Source organism: Hemitrygon akajei, chromosome 1 (genome assembly GCF_048418815.1).
Source record: "Hemitrygon akajei chromosome 1, sHemAka1.3, whole genome shotgun sequence".
Classification (NCBI taxonomy): Eukaryota; Metazoa; Chordata; class Chondrichthyes; order Myliobatiformes; family Dasyatidae; genus Hemitrygon; species Hemitrygon akajei.
Genome location: NC_133124.1, coordinates 28,812,829 through 28,831,685, shown reverse-complemented (window position 1 = coordinate 28,831,685; position 18,857 = coordinate 28,812,829). Strand labels below are relative to the sequence as shown.

The following is an 18,857-nucleotide window of genomic DNA, read 5'->3' as shown; positions in this document are numbered from 1 at the left end:
CTTTTTTATACTTGGTAATTTCAGTTTCAAAATAAATGACACACTCTCTGCATACTTTTACTGCCTTAAAATCTAAAGGGAAGTGTTATTTATAGACTATTTTGCAGTATTTGTAGTGGTGTGCTTGCACTTTTAAAACATTCCAGGCATGCTCATTTTCAGGGGGACCTTTAGAATCAGGAATGGGAAGAAGAATGTCTTTGCAGGTTACTCTAAAGCTGTAATTGTGGACAGAGCCCCACATTCTATACAATAGAATAACTTTCCTGGTTATTAAAACAAGTTCCGATCCTGAATTCCTGTTACACCTATCTTTCTAGTTGAAGATTTGAGTCCAAGACGTTGCTGATAGCTTTGGAATGCTGGCTGGGGTACCTGGTCTGTGATTACATTTTATGAAGATAATTACAGTAGAACTAGCCTTGAAGCAGGATCTGTTGCAGATCAGCTTTGAACTGTTAACATTCATGATGATTCTGGTGAGGTGGCTCTAGGTTCTTCCTCCACTGGAAAGAAATTGCCTAATAATTATATCAGGATCTGTTATGAACATAAATAACTCTTGAGTGAAAATGTCAAAACCTGCAGTAACTGGAAAGCTGCTCAAATTGGAAGCAGAAGGAGCACAGTTTTCTCACTTACTGCTTACAATGCCCTTCAAAGTGATCCAAGTGGCCTCTCTAGTTTACGAGGGAGTGAAGTAAAGTGAAATTACAGATTCTGATATTGAATCTTAAATGCACATGGCATTAATATTTATCCATTAGTGGTTCAGAATAATGTACTGGATCCACACCCTTTAACTTGCAAAGGCACCACAGAACTGGGGTTCAGTTGTAAACATGAACCCCAGCATGAATTGCTAACTTTGCATTAAATCCTGATCAGTGGCAATTTTTCTTTTGGTGGAGGGGAAATGAATAATGTTTTCTGCAGATGTTTGTAAAATCTGCTGCAGTTTACACAACCTTTAAGTACTTTCATATTGTATACACCTTGCATTATAATACAAGATGTGATTGACTTGTAGATTAATATTTATTTAGCACAGGGAAATCAAAGGGATTAACCAGTCATCACTTTAAATCTAATCCTTCCTTGCACGGATGAGACAAAGGGAGGGTGATTAATGTACATGGGACTGTTAGACACACAGGAAAATGCTTCCATTTCATCCATACCTACTTCTGCTCTCAGCCACTGCCCCATGTGTAAGACAGACCTGCATCAAGGACTCAGCACTTTCCATTCAGGCCCAGATTTTGATTCCTTCACATGTCAGGCTCAGTCTGGCTACCAACTTTATTGCGTGTTCTGTGTCTCAGATTTCAATACTTAAAACTAAAAAGATTTTTGAGGGACATCACGAAAGTTCAATTAAAATGATTAATGCTGGAAAGAGAGGAAGCTAAAAAAAAACCCACAAAAACATTTATCTTTTGTTTTGTTAGGAAAATATATTACACTCTCAAAGTGTTAAGTCTTTTTGCAGATTTTTTCTGAGATTTTTAATTCACTGCTAAATGCAAAAAGGAAAATAACTGCCTGAGCTTTCAGTTTTGTGCTGAATATGTATATATTTGCACTTTGTTGAGGAAACACTGGCAAGTTAATAAGAGCAGTGGAACAATTGATCTGTCCAGTCTGCTTTATTACAAATAATATGCTGACTTCATGAAGAGTAAGAAGAAAGGGGGTTTTGTCATGGCAGTGATGGCATAACAGATACTGAACTTCAAACATACGAGTCAAGATGTAGGCAAATTCATGCTGCAAAGGAAATTTATGATGCCACAATTTATTACACTGAGGTTTATTGTAGCCTTTTGGTTGGGGAAACCTTTTTAATCAGAAGTAATCTGACAATAACTCATTGACTTTTTAAAAGTAAAGTGAAGAAAAGCATTGGTTCACCTTTGTAATTTATAAGAATATACAAATAATCAGTTGTCAATGAGTTTGCTTCTGACACACTGAAAAGCTGTAGTTATACTTAGAATTTAATATTGTCATGCCAAGGTTGCAAATGTCACATGCTGTCTAAATGTTGCCTAAGAACATCTGGTTTGATAACAAGCCCGATCAATCAAGAGGAAAATAAAATGAAAGACAAACTTTTTGACTGTCCAGATAACATAAAGTCACCGGCATTTCCTTATTTATCTATTTATTTATGGTTATTTGTCTTTGAAATCTTCATGTCAATTCAGATTTAATTTCTTCACCTTTTACAAGACAGATGTATATTTTGTTTCAGTCTTCCATTCAAACTTAATTACCTTCCGCGTCTTTGTGGTGACTTGGGTGGAAAGTTTTTTGCCAAGTTAAAAAAGGTCGTCACACATTCTTTTGCAGCCCTCTTCATTAATTCACCCTTGCAGGAGCACTTTCTGTCATGCTGGGAAGGTAGAAGGGTGTAATAGAAGAGCCCTGAAACATCAGCAGGAAGCTCTAAGCTGGTTAATGCAGTATAATTGTCTGGACATAGGCTGGCCTTTGTTTGTGCAGTTCACTTCGAATCAGCTGTAATTAACTCCAGAGTGTTTCCAGATTGCCAGCAAAAAAAAATACAGTTTTTTGGTTTTAAATTGGAGAGCTCACAAATACATTAGCTATGTAGATTATTTTACTCTAATTGTTCCATTTTCTAATAGAGAAGAGATGTGTAGTTTCTAAAGAATACTGTTTTCAGTGATTGTATAATTACAGATATATTTGATATTCTGTGACCGAGAATCGTCTTAGTTTTTCTAAACATTAGTTAAAACAGCCACCAATTATATTTGGATATCAGTAATGCAATAAGCAACCGGCTTGTTAGAGTAATTTTGTTTGTATAAGTGTGCACTAGGGATATCATGAAAAATCTCCATCACATGGCATTACATGGGCTACAAGAACATGTGGTTGAAGGTTTCCTCTGAACAACTTCAAATGTTCTGAACGATGGCCAATAGACTGAGAAGATAAAGGAGAATGCACTCAACTGAACATAAGTTCATAATTGTTGACCCAAGCCACATTACTTTAGATAGGAAACCTGAAGTAATCTAACATAATTATTGCCTTTTGTGCAAAATATGGTACCTGTATTTAAGTGCTTACAAAAGACGAGTGCAGTAAAAAAGCTGTTTGATTCAACACAATCCACAGCCGGCAAAACATGTACCACACCCATACAGCTTTTGAGCATGGATTCAGCAATAGACTAAAGGAGGTCGTAGCACAGAAAGGTTCTTTTTTTGTGTGTGTGTATCTAAACATTGCATATTGTGTAGAAAAACTGTCAAAAATCAAGGCAGGAGTTTCTGCTCTTTTTTTTAAATTTTTGAGTGAAATCGAAGTGTGGGTTTAGCAAAGAAAGGACTCGGTGCCAATATAATGCTGCTTTGATGGATTTTTCATGAGTCGTTTGTATCTGGCAACAAATAAACAAGTATAATTACACTTGTGAAGGTCTATTCATTCCTTTGTCAGGATTAGATATATGTGCAGTTTTCACACTGATCCTCTCTTTTGTCTTTGCCTAACTTGGTATGACATATTGATAGTGGATTTGGTATGGGGGGGTAAAAAGGCCACAGCAGAGACAGTGATGACCTTTAGGAAACTTGATATAATTCTGGCATAATTATATTTGGTTTTTAGAGAGTTATGCAACTTGTAACTTTATGTTGGTCGAACTAGTGTTTTATGTGGACAACTTTTAACCTGTATCTAACGCTACAAGTAAATAATTGAAGTTAAATAAGGGAACGAAACAGCAGATGGAAAACAAAGGGGACAAGAACCCTATTGGCCTTTTTTTTCCCAGCACTTAACAGTGTGGCAAACCTAGCATTCCTCTGCCATTATTCTCTTCTCTTGATCAGATCACGTTCTTTTTAATCACTTCTCAAACAGTGTCTCACTGGAGCAGAGAAGAAGGCTGGGACAATCTCAATTAAAAAACAGAGGTATAATTGGCATTTGTGATTCCAGTTCTTTGTTCCAATGGGAACCGAACATTCATTCAGTGCAGAGACATTGCCCTATTGTTTAACATGTACACTTTTTGTCAGTTAATCTTAGTGTAGGAGTATTGATTATATTGCTCGTAGCCATTCAACCTGTATTTGCTAAGGAGGAAGAGAGAAGTCAGCAATTCAGTCATAGGTGAAAGCCAGTTGAAATGAATAAATCAGTTTTTATAAAAATTTTGATTTAACAATGTAAAGAACAAACGCAAACATTAATTTAGGATTATAGTTAGAGATAAAATGTGCATAAGTAAGGAGGGAACTGAATTTTTGTGAATGTGTTATATATAAAACATCAAAAGCATACTTGATAAGGTTTTTTTAAGATGTCAAAATCTCTTCAGCTATTGTCTGAAGAAGAATTGAGGGCTTTGTCTGTAGAAATCATGTATGTCCAAACAGCGGGTATCTAGATTAGTGTTCAGATGTATATAGCATATTTTATAATTTATCAGAGAATAATGATTTGCAATGTATTGCCCAGTAGCATGGAGACATTCCCTACAGAGTCATTTAGTGCTTGAAGTGTTGAGAGATGCCACATTACAAATCACAGTCTGCTGTGTTTTGTCTTGTTCCTTCACTGTGGAGAATTTCATCCTACTCTCCGTATCACCCTCCCCCTCTCAACCCCCAAACAGTAATTGTCTTAATTGAATTGTTTTGTCAATTGTGCTGTAACATCTCTTTAATATTTGCTGTTCTGCATCTTTCTGGAATTATAGGTAAAACCATTAACAAAGTAGTGAGGACGTGTCATTTCTCATTGTCTGTTTTTCCAGATGATGAAATGAAATAGGAGCCCACTACACAGTACTACGTGTTTTGAGCTTATTTCTAATGTAAATTATTCAGTGTTGGCAGATATTGGTGTATGTACAGTATTTGCTAACAAGAGTGGATCCTGCCTGATCACCAAGTAAAAAGTACTGCGAGGCTGCTTTCTGCTGGAAGTGGCAAGAGCACACACCATTTGAACCCGTTTTATTTCTGTCCAAAGTTGGCAAATGCAGACTGGACAAAGAATGGTCCCATTATGGCTGTGACTACTGAGGATCAAAGGGTGTCCATGTTTGCGTAGTGTATTCTGCTGCTACTGCCATCAAGAATGCTTAGCATGCTACCCCACGCCCACACTTTGCGAAGTCCTATCACCTGTCTGTACCTCTACTCCTGGCATATAGACAGAGACTAAAGACTGAAGCACCAGTGGAGAGGACCATGAAAGTATGGTTAAGGGACATGGAGGAGTAATTACAGGACTGTTTTGAGTTGGAGGACTGAACAGTATTCAGGGATTCATCTTCAGATCTGAATGAATATGCCACGGTTGTCACAACTTGATCATCAAGACCTCTATGGATGAATGTGTGCCTTTCAGAACATACTGGATATACCCAAACCAAATGAACATGGAGATTTGTAGCCTTCTGAGGGCTACATCTGTGGCATTCAAGACTGGTGATCCAGAACTATCTAAAAAAGTCCAGGTATGATTTACGGAAGGCTATTTTAAGGGCCCAAATATCAATTCCAGTTGAAGTTAGGGTTTTCAGGGCATTGCTTCCTACAAAGCAAAACCTAACATCATGAATGGCTGTGATGCCGATGTCAGAACATATTTCAAGAGGCTGAACCCTTGCAAGGCATCAGGCCCTGATGGTGTGCCTGGTAGAGCTCTGAAAACCTGCGCCAACCAACTACATCTTCAATCTCTTACTGCTTCAGAAAGGTGACAGTCATACCAGTGCCCAAGGAGAGCAGGGTGAGCTGCCTCAATGACTTTTGCCCAGTGGCACTCACATCTACTGTGATGAAGTGCATTAAGAGGCTGGTCATGGATGGAATCAACTCCCCCTGCCTAAGCAAGGACCTGGACCCACTGCAGCTCTATCGCTACAACAGTTCTACAGTGGATGCAATCTCACTGGCTCTCCACTTGGCTTTGGATCACCTGGACAATAGCAATACCTATGTCAGGCTGGTGTTTATTGATTACAGCTTTGTTCAACAACAACTTTGTACTCAACATCATTAAGACCAAGGAACTGATTGTGTACCTCAGGAAGGGAAAGTTGAGGGAACAAACACTAGTCCTCATTGAGGGATCAGCAGTGGAATTGGTGAGCAGTTTCAACATCCTGGGTGTCAACATCTCTAAAGATCAATCCTGTGGCCAACATATTGATGGAATTCAAAGTGGCTATATTTCATTAAGAGTTTGAGGAGACTTGGTGTGCCATGGAGAGCGTTCTAACTGGTTGCATCGCCATTTCATATAGACGGGCTACTGTGCAGGACTGGAAAAGCCGCAGAAAGATGCAAACTCAGCCCGCTCCATCATGGACATGAGCCTTGCACACAGAATGCTGGAGGCAGCGTCTATAGAAAAGAGTAAACAATCGACAATTTGTGCTGAGGATTCCTCCAGCATTTTGTGTCTGTTACTTGGATTTCCAGTATCTGCAGATTTTCTTGTCTATGGGCACTAGCCTGCCCAGCGTCCAGGACACCTTCAAAAAGCAATGCCTCGAAAAAGCGGCATCCATCATTAAGGAGCCCCATCACCCAGGATGTGCCCTTTTCTTGTTGCTGTTTTCAAGGAGGAGATACAGGTGCCAGAAGGCACACACCCAATGCTTCAGGAACAGCTTCTTCCCCTCTGCCATCAGATTTCTGAACGGACAATGAACCCGTAACCACTACCTCACTTTCTTCAGTAGTTATTTAATTTAATTTTTTATGTATACTTATTGTAATTCATAGTTTTTATTATGTATTGCAATGTACAGCTGCCACAAAATAACGAATTTCACAACAATATGCCAGTGATATTAAACCTGATTCTGATTCTGATACTTTCTCTGACTGTTAAGAGTACTGTATAATGCTCCAAAAACTATAGCCTAATTTCCGATGCAAATATTGTTGGTGCTAAATTGCCAAATGCAGAGGTAAATGTGCCTGTGTGTGAACTAATTAGAAAATTATTAGGTTTTCATGGTCTTTGTGTTGAGGTTCATTTCAGAGATGCTTTTTTTTATGCTGCGTGCCAGCCATGAGCATAATTAACCTGGAGCTCATCAATGATTAAAATTACACGCTAAGCTTTATGATATTCAATTCAGAGGCAATTAGACTGTCATTTTAGCCCATCTTAGACAGCAAAACTAATTTTAATTCATTTTCAATCTGTGTAAATCTTCTGATGTCTCTTAAACTTATCATTTTCCTCTTTGACTTAGCTGAAGAGATTAGATTTGATTAGGGCAAAAAAATTTAAGCACCTATTCTTCAACATTTAATAGCAAAGTGCATCCCCCAAGCCTTATTTAGTCAGAAGTTGTTTTAAATTAATCCCTTAAATTGCTGCGTACTAGGGCATTATGTTCATAGCCCAGAATGGCCTCTGATCCCCAAGTGTTCTATAGTAGTGAGTATTTTATTTTGTTCATGGTTATATAGTGTGGAATTGTCCTGTATTATTGATATTGGATGTGACAATTGTCTTAATTTTTGTAAATTCATAGTACACTGGTACCTTAAGGCATACAGTAAGCTGTCCTTTATCTTTTGTCATGTATGGAAAGTGCTGACCACCCTGATGTTGTGTATAGTGCCATCATTCTGTAAATGTGGAGATCTGCAAGGACTAGAGACACTCAGCATCTATGCATGCCACTAATTCAACCGTAGTTGGACAATGAGGCTGAAGGATATTTTTAACCTTAACTTTCTTCATGTGCTTCATATATATCTGTGAAATACTTATACAACCTTTACAAACCACACCGGTGTTACAACTAAAGAAAATATATGTGCTCTGGTACCTTGCTTTGAGGAAATGATTGAAGGATTTTCATCTTTGGAACTTTCATACGATTTGTTAAAGATAGGCGAGAAGTTGATTGAGGTAGTGGCTGAGAGATGGGCACCCCACCAGGACTGACAACATCAAAATTGTATTTGAAATGGTGTTCATTACATTTTGCAGTGAAAAAAATTAACTGCGCCTGATTTTCCCCAAGGATGGTAGGACTAGATGCACTAAATATTAATTTCTGTTTCTATGCCTATTGAAGTAGCTGAAGCGTGTGGAAGAATCCTGATTGGTGCTTAATCAGGGCTTGTTAGATACCTGCTGAGAGCTCTCACAGAAGGGAAATTTGAAGTAAGCTGATTTATTTGGTCAGATGTGAAGGAAAGAAGAGCTCAGTCTTTTTTTTCCCTGTTGGCATTATAATAATTTGCTTTTTTTTCCCTCTTTTTTTTGGGTTTATCTGACAAATTCACCTAGAGTGTGCCTTTTTTTTAAAAAAGTACAGCCCAGAGCAACCTTATGAGCTGAAAGCCTTAGTGAGAGTGGTAAACTACCAGCTCTAGGTGTTTCCTTTATGTGATTTTTAAGGAAAACGTTGTTAGAGCTCTACTTTTGAAACGAAGAACATTAGCATTGAGGAACATGTGGGGAAAATGATGAAAGCATAAAATTATCTTGTATTTTACAACTATTACGCACCTCTATTGGAAATCTCGAGTAAAAACCTGCATTGCTGGGTTTTGATCTTTCCATAGTGTCTTTTATGACTTGCTTGTGAAACTATAGATTAAGACTCCTCTTTTATTATAGAGCTGCCCGTATTGAAAAGTGAAGTATTTTAGATGCATTGTCATATTATTTGTGTGAGTGATTACTGCTGTTGAAGCTCCAGATCATTACAAATGCATCAGTACTGTGACAGTATGATTTTATAGGAAATTGTTTTTTCCTGTATGATAGACTAGTTAATTAAAAGTTTTACTGTATATTGAAGAAATATTATATAGGTGACTACAGAGTATAACATATCAATAAATTAAATATTGTGCATGTACTTTAACGGGAGAAATAAATAATGTAACAATTTTAAAATTATTACTTTAGTAAAATGTTTAAATGTTATGTTTAGATCTGTATTACAAATTCCATTGGTCCATCTTGTACTTGATTTCAAATTTCTGCAGTCTGTAAACTAGGGATGAGCTATTGGAGAATAATATTATTTAATAAAATGGTTTCTCTCAACTTTATGTTTTTTTGTTTATTTAGGTCCCTGACAGGCTGGATGAAATGAGATCCTCGTGTAGCAATTGCCATGGAAACCTGTGACTCCCCTACCATCTCTAGGCAGGAAAATGGGCATAACACATCAAAGCTATGTGGAACGACACAACTTGATAATGAGGTGCCAGAGAAAGTTGCAGGGATGGAGGCTGACAGGAAAAATAGTGCCACGGATGACAACCTGAGAACAGATGAGCACAGAAGCAAGAGCTTGTTGGATTTCAGTGTGGAGAATGCTGCCACCACTCAGGTTACCTCAGCAAAAGAGATCCCTTGCAACGAATGTGCCACTTCTTTCTCAAGTTTACAGAAATACATGGAGCACCACTGCCCAAATGCCCGTCTTCCTCTTCTGAAGGACGACAATGATAGTGAGATAAGTGAATTAGATGATAGCGATGTGGAGAATCTGACAGGGGAGATAGTTTACCAACCTGATGGGTCGGCGTATATAATAGAGGACTCCAAAGAGAGTGGGAAGAACGTGCAGCCGGAGATGAACAGTAAGCTCTTTCCCTCAGCACTTTTTTTGAACTCGCTCACAGCAGCTGGGGAGAAAAATGAGCAAGCAACCTCTACACCGATGTCATTTTACCCGCAAGTCATCAACACTTTTCATATTGCTTCATCCCTCGGGAAACAATTTCCTGCCGAACAGGCTTTCCCAAATACCTCAGCGTTTGCAGGAGTCGGTCCTGTCTTGCACAGCTTCCGTGTCTATGATGTCCGGCATAGTAGTGAGAAAGACTACCTTAGCAGCGACGGCTTGGCCAAAAACTCCTGCGTGTCCAAAGATGTTCCTAACAATGTGGACTTGTCTAAATTTGATGGTTGTGTTAGTGATGGGAAAAGGAAACCTATTTTGATGTGTTTCTTGTGCAAGTTGTCTTTTGGCTATGTTAAGTCATTTGTAACCCATGCTGTGCATGACCATCGAATGGGCCTGAACGAAGAGGAGCAAAAACTCCTAAATAATAAATATATCTCTGCCATCATACAGGGGATAGGCAAAGACAAGGAACCTCTAGTAAGCTTTCTGGAACCAAAAAATTCAAATTCTATTCATCCTCGTTTTTCTAGTGCAAACCTCATGGGTCCCGATCCAACCTACCGTGGTTTGTGGAGTGCATTTCACGTAGAGAATGGCGATTCTTTTCAGGCAGGTTTTGCATTCTTGAAAGGAAGTGCGAGCGCTGCCGGTTCATCAGATCAGTCGCTTGCGGCGCACACGGCTGAAGCGAACCTGGGGGGACTGTCCAGTTCGGCTCTGACCACCCCGATTACCTCAGCTTCCCTCAGTCACTCATCCTCTGGGTCAAGCAAGTTGTCAGGGAGCAAGGACAAAGAGAGTAACTGTGAAAGGGCAAAAGAAGCGTTTGTCTTGCATCCAGATGGAGAGTTGCAAATCAAAAGTGAACCTGTCGAGGCCATGGATGACGACGAGGAGGATGACACATACTCAAATGAACTCGATGATGAGGAGGCGTTGTTGTCAAGTGGATTAGTGGACCGTAATAGTAGCAAAGATTTCCCTATCTCAAACCAAAGCATTTCTATGTCTCCTTTAATGCCCAGTGTGCTAAATTTAAATGAAAAGGGTACCTCTTCTTCCTCTGTGACTGTTTCTGATTACCTGGATAAGGCAAAGCAGCATTCCGCACACAGGGATAGTTGCAGTGACAGTAACTATAGCATTAGTGGCAAGGACTTTGCTGACGCCGGTAAAGATTGTGCCACAACCCCTCAACCAAATGACTCGACCCACGGAGATGATGATAGTCCTGGTTCTCATCACCAGCACAGCTGTAACCCTTGCACACTGGGAGCAGGTGAAAGTCCGCCAGGAAGCAGTATTGAGTGTCCCAAATGCGACACGGTCCTTGGCTCATCGCGCTCATTAGGTGGTCACATGACCATGATGCATTCACGGAACTCGTGCAAGACATTGAAATGTCCCAAATGTAACTGGCACTACAAGTATCAACAAACTCTTGAGGCACATATGAAGGAGAAACACCCGGAGCCTGGCAGCTCTTGCGTGTACTGTAAGACTGGGCAGCCTCACCCTAGGCTAGCCAGGGGTGAGAGTTACACTTGTGGCTATAAACCCTTCCGCTGTGAGGTTTGTAACTACTCTACAACTACCAAAGGCAACCTCAGTATTCATATGCAGTCAGACAAGCACCTAAACAATGTTCAAAACCTTCAGAATGGCGGTGGAGAGCAAGTCTTTGTACACAATGCACCGGGAGCCACGTCCAGCCTCAGTAACTGTGGTACACCGTCCCCATCCAAAGTGAAGCAAAAGCCCACCTGGCGCTGTGAGGTGTGCGACTACGAAACCAACGTGGCGAGGAACCTTCGCATCCACATGACCAGCGAGAAGCACATGCACAACATGATGCTGCTGCAGCAGAACATGAAGCAAATCCAGCACAGTCTGCACTTGGGCCTGGCGCCCGCCGAGGCCGAGCTTTACCAGTACTACCTGGCCCAAAACGTGGGCCTCACGGGCCTGAAGCTGGAAAGCCCAGCTGACCCGCAGTTCATGTTAAACCCGTTTCAGCTTGACCCTGCAAAAGCTGCGGCTGTGGCACCAGGACTAGGTCAGTGTTTATTGATGTTGCTTTCTTTAGTTTTCCATTGTCATTTGTACTTTGTTGACTTGTTAATATATAAACTGACTATTCATCTTTTGAATCGTGCATGTTTTTCCCTTCATCCACTAGAATAAAATATTTCTTTGTGAATTTCTGTCAACTGTTGTTGCTTAACCAAAAATTATCTAATTCCAATATATATGTTCTGTTAGACAGAAAGCTCATCCTGTTATTTTATATTAAGGATGTATTTTGTGTTGCTTTAATTTCAATGTAATTCTCAATATTAAGCCCACATTGACATAATTGTCTTGATTGACCAGCGTGCAGTTTGATTTTATATTGAACTCTGAAACCTTCCACACTGAGGAAGATGAGTGTTTTACACCCGCGCAATATCTGTGCAAATGTTATTTATTTTATTTTCTGTTCGCTTTCCATTCGCTCTGCACTGAAAATATTTTATTTTGAAGTATTTTGTTTCAGTTGAGATTGGTTTTGTGAAATTGAATAACTGTCAAGACAAATAAATGTTTTTTTGAATACAATTCTCTGGCCTGTATCAATGCCTGGTTAATACGCCAATGCTTCACAATGAGGAGAAAAATTATTTAACACCAAATACCTCAAAATGAAAGCTTTCAATAACATATCTGCACAATTAATATTGTCTTGAGAATCCAGTAGCCTCCATTTAAAAAATATTATTTTAAGTGCTGACTGCAATGGTGCAGAATTTAAGTGAGATAGTTAATAGTTTGGATGCGTCTCTTGTGTTGCTGCTGTAGTTCTGAATCCAACACCAATGTATTTGACTTTTTTAAAAATATATAATTTTTCATATAGAAATATTTCAGCACTCCAGGGAAATTCTGGGAGCTACTCTAGCTCTGCCAGCATTACTGTGTAAATAGGGTTTCTGATGCATTTCCAGCAAAGTAATGCTGAAGGAAAGGGAGCAGCCCCCAGGAATTTTTCAGAACTAGTGGTTCTTGCTGTAACTTGAGTTAGCTAAATGAAGGTAAATTGGGGCTCTTATTTCTAAATGTGCTGCAGGTTTCTTTTATTATTGATCAACTTCATGCCTTTACAAATACAAACTCCAGGATGACATCATGCCCAACAGGAGTAATTAAAGCTATCTGATGAGGAAATTTAGGAGTTGAAAGGGATGATTGTAATTGATCTTGATTCAATCCTATTACAGCTTTTTATAGTGTAAGCTCTGGAGAAAGCAAGCTCCTCACCGAGGCGTTTCTTTTTCAAACGGTTCCTCTGTGTTCTTCGGTTCCATGGGACATGTTTCGGTTTCTAACAGCAAACTGTTCCCTCTGATTCTCTCTTTGCAGTTAATAGCGAGCTACCACCTGACATGAGGCTTGCAAGTGGTCAGCTTGTGGGTGATGACCTGCCCTTCCTTGCTGCCGGAGAGATTTCACCTTACATCAATGACCCTTCTCTGAAGTTGTTCCAGTGTGCTGTCTGCAACAAATTTACCACCGACAGCCTGGAGGCCCTGAGCTTGCATGTGAACAGTGAGCGTGCACTCCCTGAAGAGGAGTGGAAGGCTGTGATTGGAGACATCTACCAGTGTAAGCTCTGCAACTACAACACTCAGCTGAAGGCCAATTTTCAGCTCCATTGTAAGACAGACAAACACATGCAGAAATATCAGCTGGTGGCCCACATCAGAGAAGGTGGCAAACCTAATGAGTGGAGGCTGAAGTGTGTGGCCATTGGGAATCCAGTGCATCTGAAGTGCAACGCCTGCGACTATTATACTAACAGTGTGGATAAGTTGCGCCTTCATAGTACCAACCATCGGCATGAAGCAGCAGTGAAGCTGTATAAGGTAAGGACATGAGTTTTAATCATTCATATGCACACAATATTTAGTGATTCAAAGGACAATGCTTTGTGATGGATCTAAGCTGGCAGTGTTTCTTAACAACAGAATTGAAAATAATTATATAACCAATTAAATTAACCGGCATAATCATTATGGCTACAACCTTAAAATTTAAGTCGAATGTAAACAGAAAAATTTATTGGAAGCACATGGGATTATTTAAATTTGGAGCAATATAAATTTAAATTGAAGGAGTTGTTTCCAAGACTGCATTTTTATTTGATTGGTTAATGCTATTTATTGAAAAGTTTTAAAATTGATGATTATTGAGTTGATTCCCCCCCCCCCCCCCCCAATCATTTGGTCATGCATATTGCCTGTGTGCATGCAACTCATTGATGGTTTTGTAAAAGTGAACCGATGTGTCTCAAAGTAACAAGGTTAATAATGAGGAAAAGATGTACAGATCTAGCCATGGTTAGTGGCTTATTTGCTCAATGAAATGGTGGAGAAAGCAGCCTCACTTTGAGGTCTTTACATTTAAGGGATCAAAAAAATTGACCCTCAAGGGAGGTTGCCTATGTTAGAAGATCTTACGGCGTTATTATAGCAGTCCAAATATTTTCATGCTTGGTTCCATCTTCACTTTGATAAGTTGATTAGCAAGTTCATATGACGTTGGCTGGGTGTAAACTCTCTACATTTTTTAGATGCTGTTCTTTAATAACAGAACGTGATTATGAACCCAAACATTTTTAGTATCCATGAACGAAGATGGGCACAGAACCATGTTTATTGTAATATTTGGCAAATAATTTGATTGATGAATTTTGGATGTGGTTGTTGTGATAGACATTCCTAATTATACTTCAGAAAGGAATACGATAGGTGTAGCTGAAGTCTTGCAGTTTTTTGGACTCTGAGGCCAAGGCATTAATAGTTAAGCAGAAAAATGGCTCTTTGGAATGCTGACATTAACAAGTCTCACCAAAGAGCCGTGAAATGATTAATACCTTGAAAGGCCATTGTTGTTTCAACATGTTTACTTGACATCACTAGTTGACCTTCCTGAAGACTGAATGCTCAGTTGAAAGTGTGATGTCATTGATGATAACAGATATCTTAGAATCTTGCTAAGGTAAAGACGCGTGATTTGAAGGGCCCATTTAGTGAAGTAAAGTTGGTCTTTCTAGCTTAGGATATTTTTTAAAATACCAACAAATATCGAGATGATCAGATGTTTATCAATAAGCTTCTCTTTGGCATTTGTTTCCTGCTAATGTTGGTGTTTTCATCTGAGCCGTGATTGAGTTGTCTCGATTTACAGAACTTTCAAACTTCAGTAAATGATTGACAACATTTGAATTTATTTTGAAAAATTGTTTTGTGTATAAGATTAAAATTCAGAATATATTAGGCACTTGCCAACACCATTAATCATCTTTGACATGCAGTGAATATACAGTAATTATAGAATCCATTCTTCAGATCTTATCTGTGTATTCACGTAGGACACTCACTAATAGCAAGAGTTATTTAACATTCAGCTGGAATACTATGAATATTTGATAGATATGAAGGTGAGAACAGAATTCTATATTTAATTAGTAAAGTAACAAGGTTACGAAATGAAGTAAAAGCATCTGGAGGTAAAATAGTTTTTTTAATATTACCTAACAAGTTTTTTTTAAAACTAGCAGTGGATCTACGAATTTTCCGTGAAGGTGTTTTTGTTTTCCTTTTCCCAAATCAGTATGTTTGATATTGCTGTGAAGGGTTTAGAATCATGTCTGGTCAGCACAACCTAAAGAGTTATTACAGGTTTATTGACACACAACAGCTGCAAATATCTCTTCCATTTTATTGATTCTGCTATTATTTTGCGAGCATTGTGGCTAGAAGAATCTTGACAAGCTGAACCCAGAAGGCATAACCGTCATGCCAATTATGTGACATATGATTTTTTTTCAAATTTCAGAGCCACTGGTATTACAGTGTTTGGTTTTAAGCAGGGCCTTTGGGAATTAATAGAAATGGAAAATGGAATTTTTCACAAATGGTTTCTTAATTCTCAGCTGAAACATTCAGAATCAGTGACAGTTGAAAATAATTGTACACCAAAGTATGTGCAATAAAATCTACAAATAGGGACCTCAGATTTTTACCAGACCATATTACTTCAGGGAACTTTGTTTATTCTAAAATATATCCTAACAACTATGTGGAATGGCTGCTGTTTGGATTTGAGATAATTTCTTCCAAGTGAAAACACTCTTATAATGCTCAGGATTGACAGGGAGAATCCTGACAGACAATATTTCTGATTGGAATTCAGACCTAATGGAGAAGCTGGAAACTGTCCTTTATTAGTCCTATTGAGTTTGGTTATGTCTATTTGAAAAGGCGATGGATATTGAATTGAAAAGAAAATGTTATACTTCAAATTTCCCGTAAAGATTCTGCCCTGATAGGAACTCATGACCATCTTAAAGAGATTGCTTACTAAAGATACTTGGCAAAATTTGTCCCAAACATGATTTATCTCGATATTTAAAGGCACAGCCTTTGCATTTTCCTTTTGCCTTTCTATTTGAAAATCTTTCTAAGCAAGCTTTGTGAGTATCCCTGAATTGTAGAGTCTGATATGGTTTCCCAAGATGTGATTTTCAGTGATACCTTCAAATGTGCAAGGGTCAAATGTGACTGTAGGTGATTGCATAAAATAAATAGTTTCCATGTCTTCTCTTGTTTGTGAATTCCACTATACAGATAGTGTGTGAATCAATACTATTCTTTTATACTTTAATGCATGGTTGAAACTATCTATTATCAGGATCTTTAGATATTATCAACATAATGTGCTATGAAATTTTGCAAAAGCACATTTCCATAATTTTGATGAAATTCACTCAAACATTGACAGTATCTCAGTAGGTAAAAAATTCTGAAAGAATCCAACATGTTTCAAGAAGTTCCCTCTTCATACAATCTCAATCCCCAAAGGGCTCATAGCAGTAAGGTATTTCTTTGGGAGTCACAAGTGCCTACGGATCCCAAAGGATTCCCTTAGGATTTATCCTCGGAGATGTTTCACTGCAAGTGTTTGCACTTCCTGACTGTGTGGTGCTCAATGCAAATCAGTGTAATTGTTTTTTTTAATCTGATGTATGCTGACTTTATCTATGAATATGCAATGAAATAGAACAGGGCTTATTAAAAAGCTGTTGTCATCTCTCAATTGTCCTTTTAGAAACTAATTGCCACAGTCAATATTCTTGCTTGAGGTATTCCTACTCCGCAAAATCAGCCCATGTCCGAGTAGAAATGTACCCCAAGCAAATTATGAACGTGCTTCTACCGACAGTGTGAGAAAACTCTACGTGGACCCAATCTTGGGTATTTTCTTCTCGGTGCATTCCATAAAGATTTCCTATTGACACAGAAGAGTCCACAAAAATGTCCTTTCTTACACACCCTGTGGACAACAGGTCTTCAGTGCCCTCCAGATTTATTACTTCTTAAGCAATTGAGGATCTCTCTTCATATAAATTTGATCAAGGTTGGCTGTTAACTAACTCTATGATAGAATTTCTCCTGACATATAGCTCCAGAATATTTCCTGTAGTATTATGGGAGCTTTATTTAAATTTCCATTGTCTTTCCTTGGAAATTATTTATGTACTTCAGTAATCACCACTGTAAAGAAAAAGACGTGCCCCATTTTTAGCACTTTAACCTGCAACCCCTTTTGATAATCAGGCAAGAGTTGTTATCAGGACTGGTGTATCTGGGGGAGCTTCTCAGTATAACTGTCAACTTTTCAGGAGCAGAGTAAATTGACAAATAGGATTATGCATTTCTGAACCTCTTCTCTATTTAAAATTTTTTTTTACCTTCTAGTTCAAATGCTTTTGCTAATCCTAAGATCCATCAGGCATGTGCCAGGTAGGAAGGCCTGACTGACAATGTATTTCACAATTGTTGATCCCACAGTTCTGTAGCTAAGATACACCAAGGATAGCCTGAGGGCAATTTTAATTTCCTGTGGTAAGCACATGTTTCGCATTTTGCATTTGATATCTCAGTCGAGATTGGGAGTTTGCTGTGGGAGCAGACATGAATTCAAGCCTACGAGTTAGTCATATGGCATTGTATAGTTATACACAGTATCTACTTGACCCTTAGGTTACTCATTTTTATTAGTGACTAACTAATATTTAATGCTTATAGTTGATATGTTTTGGAAAAAGTTATGCTTAGTAAATTTTACTCTTAAAATGGTAACTGCAAGTATGGAAGCACTGTACATATAACAAGGATTTGTGTGTACATCTTGCCAATCAAATGTTCTCTAAGCTGTAAAAAGTATTACTTTAAAAAAAAATCAATCCATGATATATTTTGCAATGAAAATGAATATAAGCCATTGAGTGTTCTGGTAATAATTATAAAGCATTAAACATGGAACCAATGAAGTAAGAAAAAATATAATAATTCATAGAAGAGTAGAATTTAAATCCAGAGAATTCAATGGCTCTGCCATTCTGCAGATGGAAAACCCATTTAAATTGAGGAAAGGGATGGTGTGGGAATGATGAGGAAAAGTCTGGCACCAGACAACTGCTTTTGTTAACTCCATTTTCTTTATCAAGTGCATGCCTGCTAATGCGTATATGTATATGTGTGTGTGTGTGTGTGTGTGTATACAAACTGTGTGTGTACATGCATGTTTGTGTTTTTGTGGAACGTTATGGCATGATTTTGAAAGTCAGACACAATCAAAAGCTCTGCAGGTGTGCCATTCCGCGGAGCACAGGAGCAGAGGTGGGATGACAAGGTGGACCTTATGGAGCATTGCCTGGGGAACGCTGGCAGACATTTCCAAGAGTCCCCTAGCACATTATAGGCAACTGAACCATATGTGCATTGAGAGAAAAAAGTCCCAAACAATTTGAAAACTGGCCTCATTGCAAAAGGGGATTTTAATCCTGTAGGGAGGAGTTATGCGTACTAAACCTCCAACTGGTAGACTTTATTGGCTGCAAGAAGCTGTATGGTGCTTTGGTGTATAGAAGCAATGTGGAGCCCATCCTTTGATCCTGGGGTGATATTTTGAAACGATGCATAGGCACCAGCCTATAAATCTCAGACTGTTTGGATGAAAGGTGACAGCAAAAACAATGGAAGGATTAGGCATCTGCAAAGTTTACTATCTGTTTCAAATTCTGTCATTTCAACTCACGAAAATGAGTTTAAAGCTCTGACTTTAAATGTTTATTTGTTTA

The 18,857-nt window shown here is 38.6% G+C and overlaps 1 protein-coding gene across 1 annotated transcript in view; it reads left to right on the top strand.

Moving 5' to 3' along the window:
* The window catches only part of zfhx4 (zinc finger homeobox 4), a 265,117-nt gene that overhangs the window by 13,242 nt on the left and 233,018 nt on the right, over nt 1–18,857 (top strand). Inside the window, 2 exon segments of the mRNA XM_073040174.1 lie at nt 9,109–11,729; nt 13,073–13,575. Coding sequence (XP_072896275.1) covers nt 9,155–11,729; nt 13,073–13,575 — 3,078 coding nt within the window. The 5' untranslated portion in view covers nt 9,109–9,154.